This window comes from Elephantulus edwardii, unplaced genomic scaffold, assembly GCF_000299155.1.
Source record: "Elephantulus edwardii isolate Elephantulus edwardi_28Jun2011 unplaced genomic scaffold, EleEdw1.0 scaffold00043, whole genome shotgun sequence".
Lineage (NCBI taxonomy): Eukaryota > Metazoa > Chordata > Mammalia > Macroscelidea > Macroscelididae > Elephantulus > Elephantulus edwardii.
This window is the reverse complement of record NW_006399793.1, coordinates 15,040,337-15,059,803: the sequence shown is the minus strand read 5'-3', so window position 1 is coordinate 15,059,803 and position 19,467 is coordinate 15,040,337. Positions and strand designations below refer to the sequence as shown.

The 19,467-nt window shown below is 39.7% G+C and overlaps 1 protein-coding gene across 1 annotated transcript in view; it reads right to left on the bottom strand.

Moving 5' to 3' along the window:
- Positions 1–19,467, bottom strand: part of ARSK (arylsulfatase family, member K) — a 68,791-nt gene that overhangs the window by 45,038 nt on the left and 4,286 nt on the right. The window contains 2 exon segments of the mRNA XM_006885392.1: positions 6,237–6,396; positions 12,333–12,462. Of these exon segments, the coding sequence (XP_006885454.1) occupies positions 6,237–6,396; positions 12,333–12,462 (290 nt within the window).

Here is a 19,467-nt window from a genome sequence, read left to right as displayed (position 1 = left end):
GGCATTAGATGTTTCTATTGTTACTGTTGTTGTTGTTGGGTGCTGTTGAGTCTAATATGATTTACTGCGATCCTATGAACAAAATATCAGAACCCTGTTCTATCCTGCACCATCCTCACACTTCCTGACACACAAGAGCCCATTGCAGCAGCCACCATATCAATCCACCTGGTTGAGGTTTTTCCTCTTTGCCGACAATCCACCCTTCCCAAGGTGATTTTCCAACTCCTGGTCCTTCTTTTTATTCAAAATTTTCCATTTAAATTACTAGTAACTATCAACGCATATTGATTAAATGTTTGATCAATATTAGACTAATCTTTGGCATCTGTGAGTGAAACAGACTGATATTTACCATTTCATAATGAATAGCCATACGGGCTACAATATGAGGAATAACAAATTTAAGAGTATTGATACTGCATTTATCATCCAAAAGAACATTTCAAGATCTCTCCTTATACAATGGTAATCAGTAATAGGATACTATCCATATGCTTATGAAGAAGATCAGTTACTAAGATTATATATGCACTAACTACTAATGTCAAAGATGAAAAAAAAATGTATAAACTGCAGAAAATATTATCTGAATTGAGACATACATATTTATAGTAATAGAAGATGAAATAAGGAACTTGTTTTCAGGTTTTAAACTTTAGGGAAGACAAGACAGTAGTTGGTTAATATTCTTCTGAAATCAATAGAATATAAGCTTCTTGAAGGTGAGGATTTTTACGTTTTGACTATCTTTATATTGTCATAATTTAGAAGTTAGTGCCTGGGCCATAGTAGCTCTCTTAATATATATTTACTAAGTATTGAATAAATCTGATTTTACTTTTCCAATTGAAATAAGGATTATCTTTTGGCATCAGTATATTAAGTAATATTCATGAATATTAAATTTGCTAATTAAATTGTTCTCATCTTACAAATTGATTATAAAATTTTTCAATATAAAATTAAATACCTCCCCATCTATACACATCCAAGGCTATTTGTTCTTTAGTTTTGTTAATTCTAAAAAAAGTTGACATTCTAGTGTCATAATTTTGCCCAAGGTTTGATGACCAGTAAATGGCATCTTCATGAATGACACCACCAACACTTAACTAAAAACTTTCTGAAAGATCAAGTAGGTAGCCCTTGCAATTCCCATTGTTTTATAGTAAATGATATATATAATAAGAGACAAATAATTTAATTAGTGTTCATTCTCTGGCACAAAAAGAAAGCATCACTTGACACCTAAATGAAACATCTAAGTATTACAGTGATTAACAAAAACAAAACTATAAAGCTGAAAATATAAGCAGATTTCTACACAATTTCAGTAAAATCATAGATTTTGATTTTGAAAAGTAGTCTATCAACAGTAAGAATGCTCTTATGTATGTACTTAGGTATTAAGAGGAATTTCTTCTCCATGTATTTCCTCTACCAAGAGTGAGTCCTACTTAAATTTGCCCAGAAAAATATGAAAGTTACTAAGCTGTATGGGTTTTCATAGGCTGCAAATTGCCTAGAAGGAGGCTGCCCATCTTTCTCCCATGGAGCAAGTGGTGGATCTGAACCACTTGTCTTTAGCTTGGCAGAGTAATTCCTTAGCCACTGGGCCATGAGAGCTCCCCAAACCCAAAGTGGTGGTGGTGGTAGGTGCCTCCAAGTTGAGTACTATTACTCAACTAGGTAGTACTAATGTCTAATATTAAATACTGCTTCCATTCCTTTTCAATCTATATGCAGAACAGATTATTCAGGAGACTGAGCTTTATGAGGAAGAATGTGGATTAGGCTTTGAGGAAAACTAATCAACAACCTAACTTATGCAGATGGACACAACCTTGCTTGCTGAAACTGAGGAGAACCCGAAGTACCTGCTGCAGAAGTTCAAGGATTATAGTCTTCAATATAGGTTGAAGTTCAACTTCAAAAAGACAAAGACTCTCACCACTGGACCAAATGGCAGCACCATAACGGATGGAAAACAGATTGAAGTTATTAGCAATTACAGCTTGCTCAGCTCCACAACCAACATGGTTGGCACCAGCAGCCAGGAAATAAAAAACAAACTGCATTAGGTAAATCTGCTGTCAGGGACCTTTCCAGAGTACTGAGAAGCAATGATGTCAGTCTAGATACTAACGTGTGCCTCATATAAGCCATAGACTTCACAATTACTTGCTATGCATCAGGAGCTGGACAATGACTAAGGATGATAGAAGAAGAATTAATACCTTTGAGTTGTGGTGCTGGAGAAGGTCATGGACTGCCAAGATAACAAATAGGTCTGTTTTAGAGAGGGTGAGTTTCTTCTTGGAGGCTAGGATTTTGAAGCTCTGTCTCACATGCTTTGGGCATGTAGCCAGGAGACACTGATCCTTGGAGAAGGCCATCATGCTCAGAAGGGTGGAGGGACAGCATAGGAGAGGAAAACCCCGGATGAGATGGATTGATACAGTGACTAGGGCAATGAGGGTAGGTGTACTGGAATTAGTGAGACTGGTTCACGACAGGGCAGGGTTCAGAGCTATTGTACATTGGGTTGCTGTAAGTAATAGGTGACTCGAAGGCACATAACAACAACAACAATAACAACAGTATTAGTTGATAGATATTACTAATTTCAGTTTACAGATAAAAACATTGGCCCTTAGGGGAATCATACAACATGTCTAAGAATATAAGGATGTTAATTAAGTAGGGGCCCTGGGTGTCTAGCCCTGTTCTGTCTACCTCAAGGCCTATGCTCCTTGCCCTATATGTAACTATCTATCTTCTCCTTTTCTTTCTGCTACATTAGTGAGGCATAGTGTGGGAAAGCCTTTTTTTTTTCACAGTGAGACTCATTAGTTATTGGATAACTATCCAATAAAAACTTATTCAGGAAATAAGAAGACCAGAATAGCTGGTACACACTGAGGGAGGGGGACGGTGGTACTAAATGATACTGAACGTAAGGATTAGACCCTCCAGAATAGTATAAAACATGCTATAGATTTATAATTTTAACCTACCTGCAAATAAAAATCCTGCAGTATTTTAAGCAAGGGAGTTGAGTAGTCTGTATATTTTTAAAAGATCATTCTGGCTGCCTAGAGAAAAATGGATCAGATTAAGTTAGAAAAACAGTCCAGTTAGAAAGCAATTTCAGAAGTTTATGCAAGAGATGATATTAGTATAGTGAGAATAATGAGAAAAGAAAAGAAAATAGCAAAATATTTTAAAAGTAGGACTGACAACATTTGGTATCTGATTAGAAGACTGAGATGGGGTTGCTTTCTTTTAGATTTTGGAAGTCCAAAAAAAGGAGAAATAAAAATATTATTAACCAGTTGTTGGTGTTGAGTGCCATCGAGTCAGAACTAACCCGTAACTGATCCTTCAGCAGGTTTTCGGAGGCAGTTAATCATACGGGAAGAAACTGTCCGTCCTTTTCTATTGGAGCAGCTGGTGAATTTGAACTGAGCCCCTTTGAGATTGCAGCATAGCTTCTTACCTGTAGGCCACCAGAGCTCCTTATAACTAGTAGAACAAGATTAATGCTTGGGGTATTGTGGATCATTTTTAAAAACTCAGAGTTATTACCATATAGTCAGCACTGACTCATAGCTGATCCTCCATTGGGTATTTGAGACTATATTTCAGATGGAGTATTGAACTGTGAGAGAGCCACAGCCCTTGGTTTAGTAGTGCAACTGCCTACAGTGCTTCCTGATACTACTTACTTAGTACAGCTTATTAAAACTTACTGTTTTTATGAATATTTTTTCATGTCCTTACCTATCATCACCACTGCATCCTACTCTTCATTACTACTATTACCACGGACCCTCAATTAGCATCTGCTAGTTAAGAGGTACTAATTTAAAGTCTTAGGGTTTGTGTCAAGGGTTCCTAAGATGATCATCTCTTCACTCACTAGAAGGACTCAGCACATACAACAGTTGTACCAAAGGTTATAACTGATCACAAAGAAAATATATAAAGAAAAATCAGCAAAAAGAAAAGGCACTTGGGGCAAAATCTTGAGTGCAATTGTCCGAGTCCTTTTCTAATAGAGTCACATAAACCAAACCAAAACTTGACCCACTAGAGTTAATCCAATGCTGTTTTCTATCAACCCTATCTAGTGAGTACAAAGGTCCTCACCACTAGGCCAAAAAGCAACACCACCACAGACAGAGAAAGGACTGAAGCTGTCAGTGATTTTATCTCACTTTGATTCACAACCTTGGTACCAGCAATTAGGAGATCAGGAGACACATTGTATTGGACAAGCCCACCATCAGAGACTTCTCCAAAATACAAAAAAAACAATGACGTCAGTTTGAAGACTAAGGCACACCTGATTCAAGCCATGGTCTTTTCAATCACTTGCTATCCATATCTGAGAGCTTGACAACAAATAAAGATGACAGAAGAACTGATGCCTTTGAGCCGTGGTGTTGAAGGGTACTGAATATCCCATGGACTGACAAAAGAACAAAGAGATATGTCTTAGAGAAAGGGCAGCCAAAGAGCTATTTGTCTTGAAGAAAGTGCAGCCAGAGTGTTCCCTGGAGGTAAAGTAGCAAAGCTTCATCTCTCATAGTTTGAATATATTGCTAGAAGAGACTACTCCTTGGAAAAGTGTATTATGCATGGAAAGGTTGAAAGTCAGAGAAAGAGAGAATGACCCCTAATGAGATGGACTGACACAGTGACTGCAGCAACAGGTTCAAGTGTGTCAGATATGATAAAGATGGCACAGGACAGGGTTCAGGTCTGTTGTTCAAAGAGCTGCTATGAGTTATGCTCATTCAATGGTACCAGCAGCCACAACAGCATGATGTAGGGATCTGTGCTGCTAACCCAATGGTTGCGCCTTTTTGGTGGTTTGAATCTATCCGCTTCCAGGGAGAAAGATGGGGAGTTACCTCCCAAGTTATGAGAAACTGGCTCACCAGTGATGAGGTTTTATTCTTTTTATTCTTCAGAATGGACACAGTAGAATTGCCCAAGACATTTTTCAAAGCTCTGAATCTTTACAGAAGCATGATTTTAATTCCTTCAGCATTGTGAAGTATTGTCTCCCAAGGCAGCTCATTAGAAAACACAGGACCCCAGGTTTTTATTGTGTGCTGGTTATGTATGTACTCTCTGCCTCTTTTGTTGGGTTTGAGTCAGTTCCTACTCACAGTGACCCCACACACAGCAGAATGAAGCACTGCCAGGTCCTGTGCCATTCTCCGTTTGAGCCCACTGTTACAGCCATTGTGTCGGCCCGTCTCATCGAGGGGACTCCTATTTTTCTCTAACCCTCTGTTTACTGAGCATGAACTCCTTCTCTAGGGACAACAAAGAACAGGAGACAACGTTTCACCATCATCATCACATCTAAGACACGTTCTGGCTGTACTTCTTTTAAGACCAATTTGTTCATTTTCCGATTTGTCCTCTGTCTAGCAAGCTGCAAAATTCCAGACTCCCAGGAGGAAACAAATGTTCAGTACAAACACTGCACAGTCTAGGAACAGTGAGCTGGCCACCCCTACCAGTTAGGAAATGTTAGAATCACATCCTTACCAGCTGGGAAATGTTAGAATAAACCCTAAGATACAAATTTCCAGATGCAGGCCATGAACTAGTTTGGAAGCCTGATACATTAGTACATTTTTGCATATATTATTCTAATGATCACAACAATGAAATGAACTTTCAACTAATTATTTTAGATAACGTGCCCAAGAAGACAAGGTTAACAATAGCTACTAACCTTGATTAGACAAAGTTGTTAGTGGTAGAAATACCTGATTCTAGACTTCTACTCTTAGCCACTATACTTAGTGTTTGGTTTCTGAGAAGTTGGTAAAATGGGAGATTAAAAAAAAAGAACAATAACCAGAATTATCAAGGGCAAGTAGCAAAAGGATTATGGGTTTTAAAGCAGATTATGAAATAAGTAATAAAGTAGCATTATGAAATTAAAAATCAGTTAAAATAAATCATAAAGTACCTTTATAGATAGTATTTCTAGATCTTTAATGTTTAATAAAAACAAAATGACCAGTATCTGGGTAATTTTAAGAAGATTAGATATAGTTTCAACTAGATTTAATATAATTAAGAGATTAAGAGATTTACTTTCACCTTGTAGAGGTAGAAAAGAGTAAAAGTCAAAACAGTATATCCTGCACATACTGTTGCAGAAGCCAGACTATTATTATTATTACCTTCCTTTTTTTTCTTACCTAACAGAATGATGTCCTGAAGTATAATCCAATTTTCCAAATTTTTGTGTTCTGTAGCCATGCTTCTCCATGACATCCATCCATGTTATATAATTTGGATCTAGGCCCTTAAAATTATTCCAAGATTCTGTCAAATGAATGAAGAGGCCACTCCATAGTGCTGAAAAATAATATGAAACACAGGTCAAAGTAAAGCTTAATAATTTAACTATTCAGACAATTATTAAGAGAAAGCAGTCTACTACAAATTTAGGGCTCCTGCTCTAAAATAAGACATAGCAGCATTAGATGGGTTAAGCAATAATTCTGACTGTCATTTCATTTAATTAGGGGAATAGACCCTACAAGCGGTTATTTTACAGATGAGTCAATTCACCTTCAGGATTTAAGTTGCTTGGAGCAAAGAGAAGAAATCAAGATGTCAAGGTGCTGAATAGAAGATTTCAAAGGGTAGCTCAGGAAGACAAAGCAAAGTATTATAATGAAATGTGCAAGGAGCTGGAGTTGGAAAATCAAAAGGGCCAAACTCATTTGGCATTTCTTAATCTGAAGGGACTGAAAAACAAATTCAAGCTGTGAGTTGCAATGCTTAAGGATGCTATGGGCAGACTACTGGATGATTCAGGAAGCATTAAAAGAAGATGGAAGGAGTATATGGAGTCACTGTACCACAAAGAACTGGCTGACACAGAAGAATTTCAAGAAACAATGTATTATCAAGAGGCAATGGTGATGAAGGAGAAAGTTCAGGCTACTCTAAAAACTTGGCAAAAAAGAAATAAATTGATGGAATACCAATTGCCATATTTCAACAAACAGATGCTGCCCTGGATGTGCTTACCAGGTTGTGACAAGAAATCTGGAGGACAACTCCCTAGACAACTGACTGGAAAAGATCCATATTTATTTCCATTCCAAAAAAAGGTAACCCGACAGAGTGTGGAAATTATCAACCAATATCACTATTACCACACATTAACAAAATCTTGCTGAAGATTATCCAGAAATGACTGGTACAGTACATTGACAAAGAACTACCAGAAATACAAGCTGGGTTTAGAAGAGGCCATGGCACTAGAGACATTACTGGCAATGTCAGATGGACCTTGGCAGAAAGCAGAGAGTACCAGATGAATATCTATCTGTGTTTTATTGACTATGCAAAGGCATTTAACTGTGTGGTCACAACAAGATGTGGCTACTCTTGAGGAAAATGGGAATCCCAGAATAACTGATTGTGCTCAGGTGAAACCTACACTTGGACCAGGAAGCAGTCCTCAGAACAAAGCAAGGAAACATCGCACGGTTCAAAATCGGGAAAGGAGTGCATCAGAGATGCATTCTGTCTCCATATCATTTCAATCTTCATGCAGAACAGATCATTTGGGAAGCAGGGCTTTAGGAGGAGGAATGTGGCATCAGGCTTGGGAGAAGACTCATCAACAACATATGTTATGCCAATGACAGAACTCTGCTTGCTGAAACAGAGGAGGACCTGAGGTGCTTGCTGCAGAAGCTCAAGGACTGTAGTCTGCAATATGGATTGAAGCTCAACATCAAGAAAACAAAGATCCTCACCTTGGGCCAAGTGGCAGCACCATAATAGATGGAGAGGAGGTTGAGGTTGTTAACAAATGAAATGGATGAAAGAAGAAAAGAATCGATGCCTTCAAATTGTGGTTCTGGAGAAGATTCTTGAACATACCATGGACTGCCAAGAAAATAAACAGTTCTGTCTTAGAGAGGGTGAAACATAGTTTCTCCTTAGAGGATAGGATTTTGAAGTTCCATCTCATATACTTTGGCACATGGTCAGGATGGACCGGTCCTTGGAGAAGGACATCATGCTTGAAAGTGTAGAGGCATAGCACTGGAGAGGAAGACCTTGGTTGAGATGGATTGATACAGTAAATGGGACAATCGGGGTTGGTGTGTCGGAATTAGTGAGGCTGGCTCAGGACAGGGCAGGCTTCAGAGCTGCTGTACATAGGGTTGCAGGTGACTCGACAGCATATAACAACAACAACAACAAGAAGGCAGAGAGTTGTGCTGCTAATACAAACAAAGGCCATGCCTATCTGCTGCTTCAAACCCACCAGCTGTTCTGAGGGACAAAGTCGGCATTCTCCTTCTGTGTGATTTACAGTTTCTTGAAAACCTGGAGGATCTGCTATTAGTCAGTTCTAACTCTATGGCAATAAATCAGTGAGTGTAAGGTATATTGAAGTGTTTGTTGTTTAATGCTATATTCTGTAAAATAGGACCCTATGCGATTTTGACCTGTGACCATCATAATAAATCTTTATGGGAGCCCACTTCTTGTTCTCTTCAGCAATGGTACCACTATTGCTGCTGCTGGAGGTACGGGTAGAGCCAAAGAAATGAGTGGAGCTAAGGGTGGGAACAGGAGCAGAGTGGAGTGAGAGAAAGCAAGTGAAGAGTAAAGAGTGAGCTGAGGGAGCTGAACACGGCTCGGTGTTCTACACAGGGGAGCAGCAGCAACAGCCCTGCCAGGCAGCTCTGTTAACAATGCCTGCCTTCCAAACCAGACTCAAAAGTCTAAGCCCAGAGACATGTCCTCTGCTTCTCCTGCCTGTATACCACGTGTGGTCTAGTGCTACCAGAATGTGAGAATGGGGTCTTTAAAGCCACTGTTGTTGCTGTGATGTGCCCCTGAGTCTCTCTTATAGTGACATAACAGATCAAAACCTGGCCCAATATTGTGCCATCATCACTATCTCCAATGTACTTATTTAAGCCCATTAAACTCACTCTACTGGCTGAGATACATCAAATAAAGCAAGCAAAATGGTTTTGAATACAACTGGCTCTTAGTACTTAAAATATCAGTTATAACAACATAGCTTAGGTTTCCTTTTCCACCAGGTGCTCCACGGGAGAAAGATGGGCACTCTCCTCCCAAGTGATTACTGCCTCTGAAGACTGTATGGAAAGTCAGTCCCGCTTGTCAGTATACAGCAACAAAGAAAACATAGTTCAATTATGTAGAAATAATTATTTCTTTTTCTTACTGTCCTTGAGTCTGAATAGAACTCACAGATGACCCTCTAGTAGGTTTTTAGGGGCAATAAAGCAGGAGTGGTATCCACTTCCTAAGAAACTTGTCTCTGGAAACTCTATGAACTTTGATAGATGCCAATAGTTGTAGAGGAGCTTCAAGCCTTTTGTTCATAGGGGCACTATGAGTTGTGCTCGACTCGGGGCAGTCAACACCAACGAATAACAACCAAAACACAACAACACACATAGGAGGAGAGTATCCATCTTTCTCCCTCATAGCCACTGGTGAATTTGAATCACCAGCTTTTGAACTGGCAGCATACCTTTTTATCTATTAGGCCCATTAGTGCTTAACACTTAGGGAAAACACTTGTGACTCAAATTACAGAGAGTATCATCTCAGTAACTTAAATACAGAACTCAATTGTTGGATGCTGTTTATGGTGTAAGAGGGACCTCTGGTGGGCTACTGGTAAGGAGCTGCACAGCCATCCCAAAGTCATGTAGTTTGAATCCACCAGTGCCAGTGCTCTACGGGAGAAAGATGGGCAATTACACACACACACACACACACACACACACACACACACACACACACACACACACACGGCTGCTAACCAAATGTGCAAGAGTTTGAACTGACCAACTGCTCTGAGAGAAAAAGATGTAGTAGTTCGCTTCTATAAAGATTACAGCCTTCGAAACCCCATGGAACAGGTCTCTGACCCGCAGGGTTGATATGAATAAGAATTAACTCAAAGGCAGTAACCGAACCAACATCTTGTCATTAAAACGATGTTTGTTAAGTTGCTATAATAAAAATGAAAAATACTGGATTTTAACAGGAGTGAATTCAGACAGAATGAAAGGAGATTAAAGTATAAAGCCTCAAACCTGTTCCTGATATGGTTTTGAAATTCAGGTGGGATAGACTCAAAGTCAAATTTTGGCTTTAGCTTTAGTTTGAACTTGTATCTGAGTAGTTGGTGGTCTGTTCCACAATCAGCACCTGACCTAGTTTTCACAGCTGATATTGAGCTTCTCCAGTGGTTTCCCCCACCCCACTTGTAATCGACAGAGTTTTTAAAGGCCTGCAAATTTGGAAGTGGATGACCAATCACTATCGAACAATAACATTACTATCACATGTAAGCAAGATCCTGCTGAAAATTACCCAAAAACGTCTAGAATAGCAAATCAACAGAGAATTGCCAGAAGTGCAGTCTGAGTGATTTTAAGGATATTTAGCTCATGTTAGATGAAACTTGGTTAAAAAACAGAGAATACCAGAGGAATGTCTATCTTTGTTTAATTGATTATGCAAAGGCGTTTGACTGTGTGGATTGAAACAAACTGTGGCTGACTGTGAGAAGAGTGGGAGTCCCAGAACACTTGATTGTGCTAATGAGAAACCTATACTTGGAGCAGGAGGAAGTCATCAGAATAAGGAATCAGACCAGAATAAGGAAACACTACATGGTTCAAAATAAGGAAAGGCTTACCCAGGGATGCATTCTATCTTCATACCTTTCCAATCTATATGTGCAACAGATCATCTGGGAGGCTGGGCTGGATGAGGAGGAATGTGGCATCAGGATTGGAGAAAGACTCATCAACAACCTGTGTTAATGCAGATGACACACCTTGCTCACGGAAACTGAGGAGGACCTGAGGCATTTACTTCAGAAGGTCAAGCACTGTCACATTCAATAGGGATTGAAGCTCAACATCAAGAAAACAAAGATTCTCACCGCTGAGCTAATTGGAAGTATCATGATAGATGGTGAAGAGATTCAGATTGTTAGCAGATTTAGTTTGCTTGGCTCCACACTCAACACTCTTGGTACTAGCAGCCAGGAAATCAAAAGATGCATTTCATTGGGAAAATCTGTGGTCAGAAATCTCTCCACAGTGAAGGGCAAGGTTATCAGTCTGGAGACTAAGGTGAACCTGATCCAGACCATGGTCTTTGTAATTACTTGGTGTGCATCAGAAAGCTAGACAATGACTAGGGATAAGAAAAAGAGAATTGATGTGTTTGAGCTGTGGTGCTGGAGAAGAGAACTGAATATTCTGTGGACTGCTAGGAGAATAAACAAGTTTGCCCTGGAGAGGGTGAAACCAAGTTTCTCTTGGAGGCAAGGATTTTGAAGTGTCATCTTACATACTATGGGTGTGTTGCAAGGAGGGACCAATCCTTGGAGAGGGGCATTATGCTTCAGTGTGTGGATGGGCAGTGCAAGAGAGGAAGAATTGGATGCGATGGATTGACTCAGTTACTGTGGGAATGGGGGTGGGTGTGTTGGAGATGATGAGGTTGGCACAGGATGGAGCAATTGTCCAGAGCTATTGTCATGGGGTCGATATGAGTTGCAAGTGATTTGACAGCACTTAACAACAAAAAACAAAGATTAAAATCGTAAAACACATGGAAAATTTCAGATAAAGCTAATATCACTATATTAGTTAAGCAGTCACAATGAACACACTGAGGCAATTTTAACATTCTTATTTTGTATGTACTATAAGGAGTGTCACAACATGCAGAATTATCTGATATGTATTGCTTTCAACTCCCAAGTTCAAGTAAAGATCAGGTTTATAAAGATGAACATAATAAAAGGCAATTATCATGGTAACTTAATAAAAGAAGATATTTAAGTTAGAGACGAACTTCTTAATATGTTAGAGATTCATTATTATCCACACATAAGTTCTCCCATTTCCCTATGACTTTATAGAAACATTTCTTTGGAAATAGAATTCTTTTAGGAAATTCGAGTATTTCCTCATTTTTAAATTATCAAAAGATTCTTAGTTGCCAACTATAAAGAAATGAACCTGTAATATATTAACTAGATGCCATTTTAAGTAATAAAATTCTTGCTTTTGAAAACTATATTAGAAATTCTTATTCCAAGACATACCTGAAAGCATTTATCACACATATTTTTTTTTAAATGACCAAATTTACTAGGTACCAAATGTGACTTATATTTAGGTAGAACTTTTAAACTGTGAATTTATTTTCAATGTGTTGTCACTTTATTTGACCAGTACTAACTATGTTCATACCTGCTCGTGAAGGACAGCAAACTGGAGAGTTTGTGTAGGCATTGAGAAAGGTAGTGCCATGAGCTTTCATGGTGTTGACAAAAGGAAGTTTCACTACCTGATTTCCTGGTTGAAATGTGAGTCTTCCATCCTAGAATAAAGAAATTTTAAATAGTAAGGATTGTATTACTAAAGGATTGCATTTCTTTTAATTTTAACTGTAACATACTTAAGTAGCAATTTGCTTTAATATGACAGTAAGAATCCTCAAAAGATAAACACAAGCACATAAAGTGTTATGACATTTTGCAAAACAATGCAAGTGGCCTGGGGCAGCTGAGTCTGCACTCTACCTTCTCAAGAGGGAACAGTCCCTATCAGAAACACCTGTAGCATAAAACCCCTTTCCAGGAGGTTGGACATACCCATATGCTCCTAAGCCTGTTGTTAAATATATCCTCGAGTCAGAACTGTCTCGTAGCTGACTTGGGGCAGTAAATTGTAGTAAACTGTAAAGAAGAGACTGTCCATCTTTCTCCCAAAGAACAGCTAGTTATTAGAATCTCGTCCTTTTGGGATGGCAGCTCAACTCCTTACCACTAAGTCACTAGAGAGCCTACTTCTACCAATGCCAACTACCCTTCCCAAGGTTCCCAGGAGGATCCACTCATCTGTTGCAATGGCCACTCAGAACTCACAGTCATAGTCTTAATTGTGGGATTTATTAAAGAAGTGAACAGGTTACATTTCAGGTATCCTTAGTCATGACAGGCTATCAAAAATACTCAAAGGCCCTTTGGCCTTTAATCTCAAGGCTTTAGATAAATGTTTAAAAGCTCTCTGCTTAGTCCTGACAATTATGTTGTCTTTCTACTTCACCCATGCCCAAGTCCTGCAGCAAGCTTGGGCATAAGCCCCTGGCTCTGTCTTCATGGGGGAACATTCCCAGGTCAACTCCACCTCATATCAGTCTCTTGATTCTTTATTGCTGCTGCTGTTCTCATCTTGGACCTACTCTGTCATGTGCAGGAATTACTGTTCACAAAGGACTGCATTCTCTGACTCTTCTTTGTTGGTAGTAGAGACATTCCCATTTTCTTCTGTTGCTAAATCTGCTCAATTTAAACAAGTTGATATGACAAAACTGACCATATACAGATTTGACTTTTAGAAGGTCTCATTCAACAATTTAATTCTCTCCCTTTTGTGCATTTTATGTTCTCAGGCCTATTAATGCCATAGACTAGGGCTTCTAAATTTGTTCCTACTTTGTTCTGTGATGATATTTCCTTTTTTTTTTTTTTATTCCTAGATCTTGTATTCCCTTTGACTTGCTTTTTTGTGTATGGTAGGAGATGTGGATCCTGTGCCAGATTTCTGATGTCTGACAGATGTACAGTTTTGCCAGCATTTGTTAAAGAGGTGGTACATATATTCATTCATGCCTTGCCTCTGATTTCCGTGATCCCAGCAGTGGAATAGCTGGGTCAAACGGAATTTCTATTTCCTCTTCTTGAGGAAACACATGACTTCCGTATGGTTGCTAATAAGGCTGTTGTTTCCCCATTTAAAGGGTTTTGCTTCTTTTTCAGATATCAGTTGACTTTAGGTAGATGAGTTGATTTCTGGGTTATTGCTTCTGTATGAAATTGGCTCAAGTGACTTGACAGCACATAACAATAATAACATACTAAGGCATTCAGGTGTATCACGGATTACTAAAAATATTGTGAAGGATGGGAATTCCAGAACATTTAATTGTGCACATGCAGAAGCTGTACACAGACCAAGAAATACTATTTTGAACAAAATGAGGGAATACTGCTTCATTTAAATTTAGGAAAAGTGTGCTTTGGAGTTGGATTCTTTCACTATACCTATATTCTATTTGTACATGAGCGAATCATCCGGGAAGGTGGACTATATGAAAAATAAATGAGCATTAGGTTTGGGGGGAGATTCATTTAAAAATGTGTGATGTGGATGATACAATTTTTCTCAGTGAAAATGAAGATGTCTTACAGTACATAGTGATGAAATTTAAAGACTATTGTTCTCATTATGGATTATGCCTTAATAAAAATCTTCGTAACTCATTATAAGCCAAGAAAAGACTGAGGTAGTCAAGGATTTAATTTTACTTTTATTCACAATCAACATCCAAAATCACCTTTGGCCATCCAGAGCCCATTTTAGGAACTGCCACTCCTCTGGTAATTGGATTGTCTCTGCTGAAGATGGCTTCCTTATCCATGAACATGAACTATTTTGAGAGAAGCCCATAACCAAAAATCATCCATATGAGAATATAAAGGCCTGGTACTCTAACTGGGAATGACTGTGCAACATCATTATAGATTGAAAACTACCCTTATAGTCACCTGAGGTCTCCATTAAGATTGTAAAGAAACAACTTTTCCCTGTCTACGACACTGCCTCCTTCCACTTCTTTTAATCAGAACAACATTCTACTTTCCAGTAGTCTTCATTATTTAAATTTAGAAAATAATAAAGATTACTTTATGATTCAGTCGCTACTCAATGGCACATAAAAACAACAATGCAGATTACATAGTCATCATGGACACCCCTGTGTAGGAGGCGATATAACACTGGAATTAGAAGTATACTTTTTGGTGCCGGAAATAACATCACCAATATATGTGAACACAGTAATGTCCCATAATGAACTAACATTTTAATTAATAACCAAAGATCTGTTAAAGCAAAAGTTTTTAAATCATAGACAATATTTGAAAAAAAACCTATATAGAGAGCAGTACTCATTTAGTTGATCGCTTGGTAAAGTTCCCGAAAGCATTTTAAGTTTATGGTTAAATAATAACAAAAATGACAAGGTGTGCATATACACACTATATCCATTAAAGTTTTTAAATCATCACCAAGAAAACCATCAGAGACCATGCCTGCCATCCAAGCAGATATATGCACACCCATGTTTATTGCAGCTTTGTTGACAATAGCAAAGAGTTGGAAGCAGCCTAAGGGCCCATCAACAAACGAATGAATAGAGAAGCTGTGGTATATCCACATAATGGAATACTACGCAGCATTGAAAAACAAGGAACTCATGCAATATTATTCAAAGTGGGTGACCCTGGAGGACATTATGCTGAGTGAAATATCTCAGTCACAAAGGGACAAATACTGCATGGTGCCACTGTTGTAGAATGGGTCTGACATCAGGGTGGGGGTATGACAGAAAAAACTGGATAAATTATGTATATTGTATTGAAACAGATGAGGGAAAGAACAGATTAGAAGTGATATATGATTGAGTATTATGGTTAGCACAGGAATCCAGAATTAAGGTTGCATAGAGAAGTGTACTCGGGGTGGGGGGAAGGGACGTGGGAATTGTATACTAATGAAGGAATTTTTTTTCTCTCTCTTCGGAGGGGGAAGCGAGCTGGTGGGGAAGGATGGGCAGGGAGAAAATTGCGGCAATGAGTGAATGGAAATCCAAAACCTCTGTAAAAATAAATAAATAAAAAAAAAGAATGAGTCACACAGGAAAAAAAAAATGTTCATTTCTTAACCTCTCACCTAAACAGTAATTTTTGTAAATTTGAGGTGCACTGGAAAATGACTGTTTGAAAACCGGAATGCAGAGGTGGATATGCAGAATGCTATTTCTGCCCAAACAGGGATATGAACTGGAATTATTCTCTTTCTTTCATGCTCTTGTTACTGAACACAAGGGTTTTCCCCCCACAGTCAACTGCCAGTAAGACAAATGGATTGCAGTGCACAAAACATTTTACTGCAGATCTGGGAGAGCAGAATCCTCTAAAACACTGCCTCTCCCTAAAAAAAACCCCCAAAACCAAACAACAAACCACAAACCAAACTTCTCAAAAAAACCCCACCCCAAAACCCACAAAAACTGTCTAAGAGTGATACTTGGGTTTGATGTTACAATTACTAGTAAACATGGAGTTTACATATGACTGAGAAACATATTCAAAGAGATAAATGTCATCCAAAAAAGAATCACATATAACTGAGAGAAACTTCTTCAAAGAGGTAAATGTTAATCCAAAAAAAATTGATGTAACTGAGAAATATAGCTTCAAATAGGTAAGTACTCATCCAGGAGAGATGCATTTCCTTTCCTGGTAAACAGCTTCAAGTACTTTACATCACTAAGGAAAGAAAAAGAATTTCTAGGGCAAAGCAACCAGTTTTGCAGGCTGGAGGCAACTAATGTCAGTTTTACAACCATACCATGTATTTTAATAATCCTGAATTTATTAATACTACCCTATTACTCTTCTCCTTCTGGTCTGATTGGCAGCATCATGATAGATGGTGAAGAGATTGAGATTGTTAACAGCTTTAGTTTACTTGGCTCCACAATCAACACTCTTCGTACTAGCAGCCAGGAAATCTAAAGACGAATGTGGAAAAAGTCTGCTGTCAAGGACATCTTCAGAGTACCCAAGAGCAACAATGTCAGTCTGGAGACTAAGGTGCGCCTGATCTAGGCCATGGTCTTCGCAGTTAAGTGCTATGCATCAGGAAGCTGCATAATGACTAGAGATGACTGAAGGAAAATTAGTGCCTTTGAGCTGTGGTGCTAGAAAATAGTACTGAACAACTAAGAGAACAAACAGATTAGCCCTGGGGAGGGTGAAACCATGCTGCTCCTTGGAGACAAGGATTCTGAAGTTCCATCTGACATACTTTTGGCAGGCTAAAAGGCAGGACCTGTCCTTGGAGAGGGATCTCATGCTTGGGAGGGACAGCCCAAGAGAGAAAGACCCTGGATGAGATGGATTGACTCAGTGACTGGGGTAATGGAGGTGGGTGTGTTGGAGAAACATAAGGTTAGCTCAGGATATAAAAAGATTCAGGGCTGTGAATGGCAGGCGATTTGATGTCACATAACAATAACACCACCACCTTAATACTCTTTCATTGTCATCAACGTGGTTTCAACTTAAAACGGATCCTCAATTGGGTTTCTGAGGCTATAAATACATCATAGGAAGATTGTCCATCAAAGCACGGCCTTGGGGTTAGCAGCGAAACTCCCTACTGATCAGGGCAGCAAAGTCTTCTGAAATTTCACTAGTAGAAGTTGTTAGTCTGGGCAAAGAGGCCAAAGAGAAGAATGAAGAATTCAGAACTCAAATGCTGATGGCCTTGCTGTTGAAGATAAGAAAATGGCCTTGCCTGTATAAGCTAGCAGGTGGCTCGTAAATCAGTGGAATGTCCTTCCCTAAAGACTCTGTTGATAAAAATCCTTCCCAGTAAGTTCACAGTGTGACTTCCCATTCTGCCTCTCCAGGATGAGGAACTCACCTGGGAGCTCCCCTTTCCCCATTTTAATAAAGCTGCATTTAGCTTTTTCTTGTTCTCTCTGATTTCTTCTTTAAGTCCACTACATAACCTAACCTAACATATGGTGCCGAAACCCGGGAGATGAGTTAAGGTGCTGCGCCCCTGCCTTAGGGCGAGTGCTGGCGCCCCTTACTCTCTTCCGAACCAGTCTGTGCAGTGTGCAGATGCCTGAACGGTAAAGTAAAGTTCTGCTGCTCTCCCTCTCCCCTGTGCTCTGTGTGGGCAGCTGCTGGCCAGATCTCTGCCCCTTTTGTCTTTCTGATCTCTGTATTCTCCCTCTCCTTCTCCTGGAGGCTCCTAAAGCTAGACCAAATTGATTTCCAGGCATATTAAGCCTTTATTCCTCTGTTCCAAAGCTTTTAAGCTTTCCAGTCCAAACATTGTGAACTCCCATGAGAACCCAGATCTGTTCCATTGTCCTTCCATCTCACATACCCACAAAAAACACAGATCTGTGTTGGAAGGCCAACCAGAAATGCCAGGCATTTCCAGGTTATGATGGCTCTGAGGACGCTCAAGCTGTCTATAGCCTCTCTCCACTCGTAAGAGTTCTTGAGACTCCCGGTTTCCAGAGGACGCTCTGGAATTCCAGTTGCCTCACCCACAGATCTGGGAACCATGGGAAGCCAACGTCTATCCAAGCTTTCAAGAGAAGGTCTCTTGAACTGCCTTCTCTCAAATCTCTCACACTTGAGTCTAGCTGAGGACCTCTGCCTCAAGATCCTTTTTCTGTAACTGAGTGGCCACAATACCAGCTAAGTAATAACTCTCAGTGGCCTAAAAATAAACTAGTTCGGCATCTAAACACTTTCCGCCAGTGGACTTAAAGACATTTTCTTTTGTTTCGCTCCCGTAACTCTGTTTCTGTCTTACTGTCGCAGTTTCATCACCACCACCCCCACCACCCGCCAGCATCTCCTCTAAAGACCGCCCAAATTCTTGCCAAAGGTAGATCTCTTTGTCTGAAACCTCGCCCTCCCCCTTCATCCTGAACAATACAAACTCAGCCATTCCTATCCTACCTCTTACATTATCTGTTACCAGGGTTATACCCGCCAAGTTGACCTCTTTGTTCTCCAGTTGCTCTTCTATCCCAACCAATCCAGACTCAGACATTCCTATTGCGCTCCTCCTACTAAGTCCCTCCTATGTCCTCTTCAAAAGTTACAAATGTTAAAAGTCCCTCTCTGTGTTAAAAAAAACTTTTTGCTGAAAACTCACTCACCTTTAATCCTACCAAGAACCCCTTACAGCCTCTGTTTTCCTAACTCAGTCATATGCAAATGCCGCCTCACCACAGGAAGCCCTTTCCAACTCACCCCTCAGATGCAGCCCATCCTGCCGCTGCCTTCTCTCTCCCCACCCTGTTCAGAAAAGTTTCCTACATCCACTCTCTTCCTTCACCTTTCTTCTTTTAAACCATCACCTAACTCCTCTGATCACATTAGCAGCAAAAACACACAGGCAAATTTGCCAAACCTCTCAGCTCTTGCTTTCCCCCAGACACAGCCCCTCCCACATCCCACTCAGGAAAGTACACATAGCAGAGAAAAATGCCAAAGTGAATAGCAATTTCTCACTGCTATCTCACAGCACACAGAAAAAAGCTAGAAACTACCTCCAAACACCTCATTCACCTCCAAACATCCTATTAGAGACCTGGTAGGCCTTTAAAGTTCCAATGCCCAAGAGAAACTGGCAGAAAAAACTCGTGCCTGACAGAATGCGAATCTGCAAGCCCAGACTCTCCTGGTTGCCTTATGGCCAGCAATGGTGAAGGGTCAGAGGA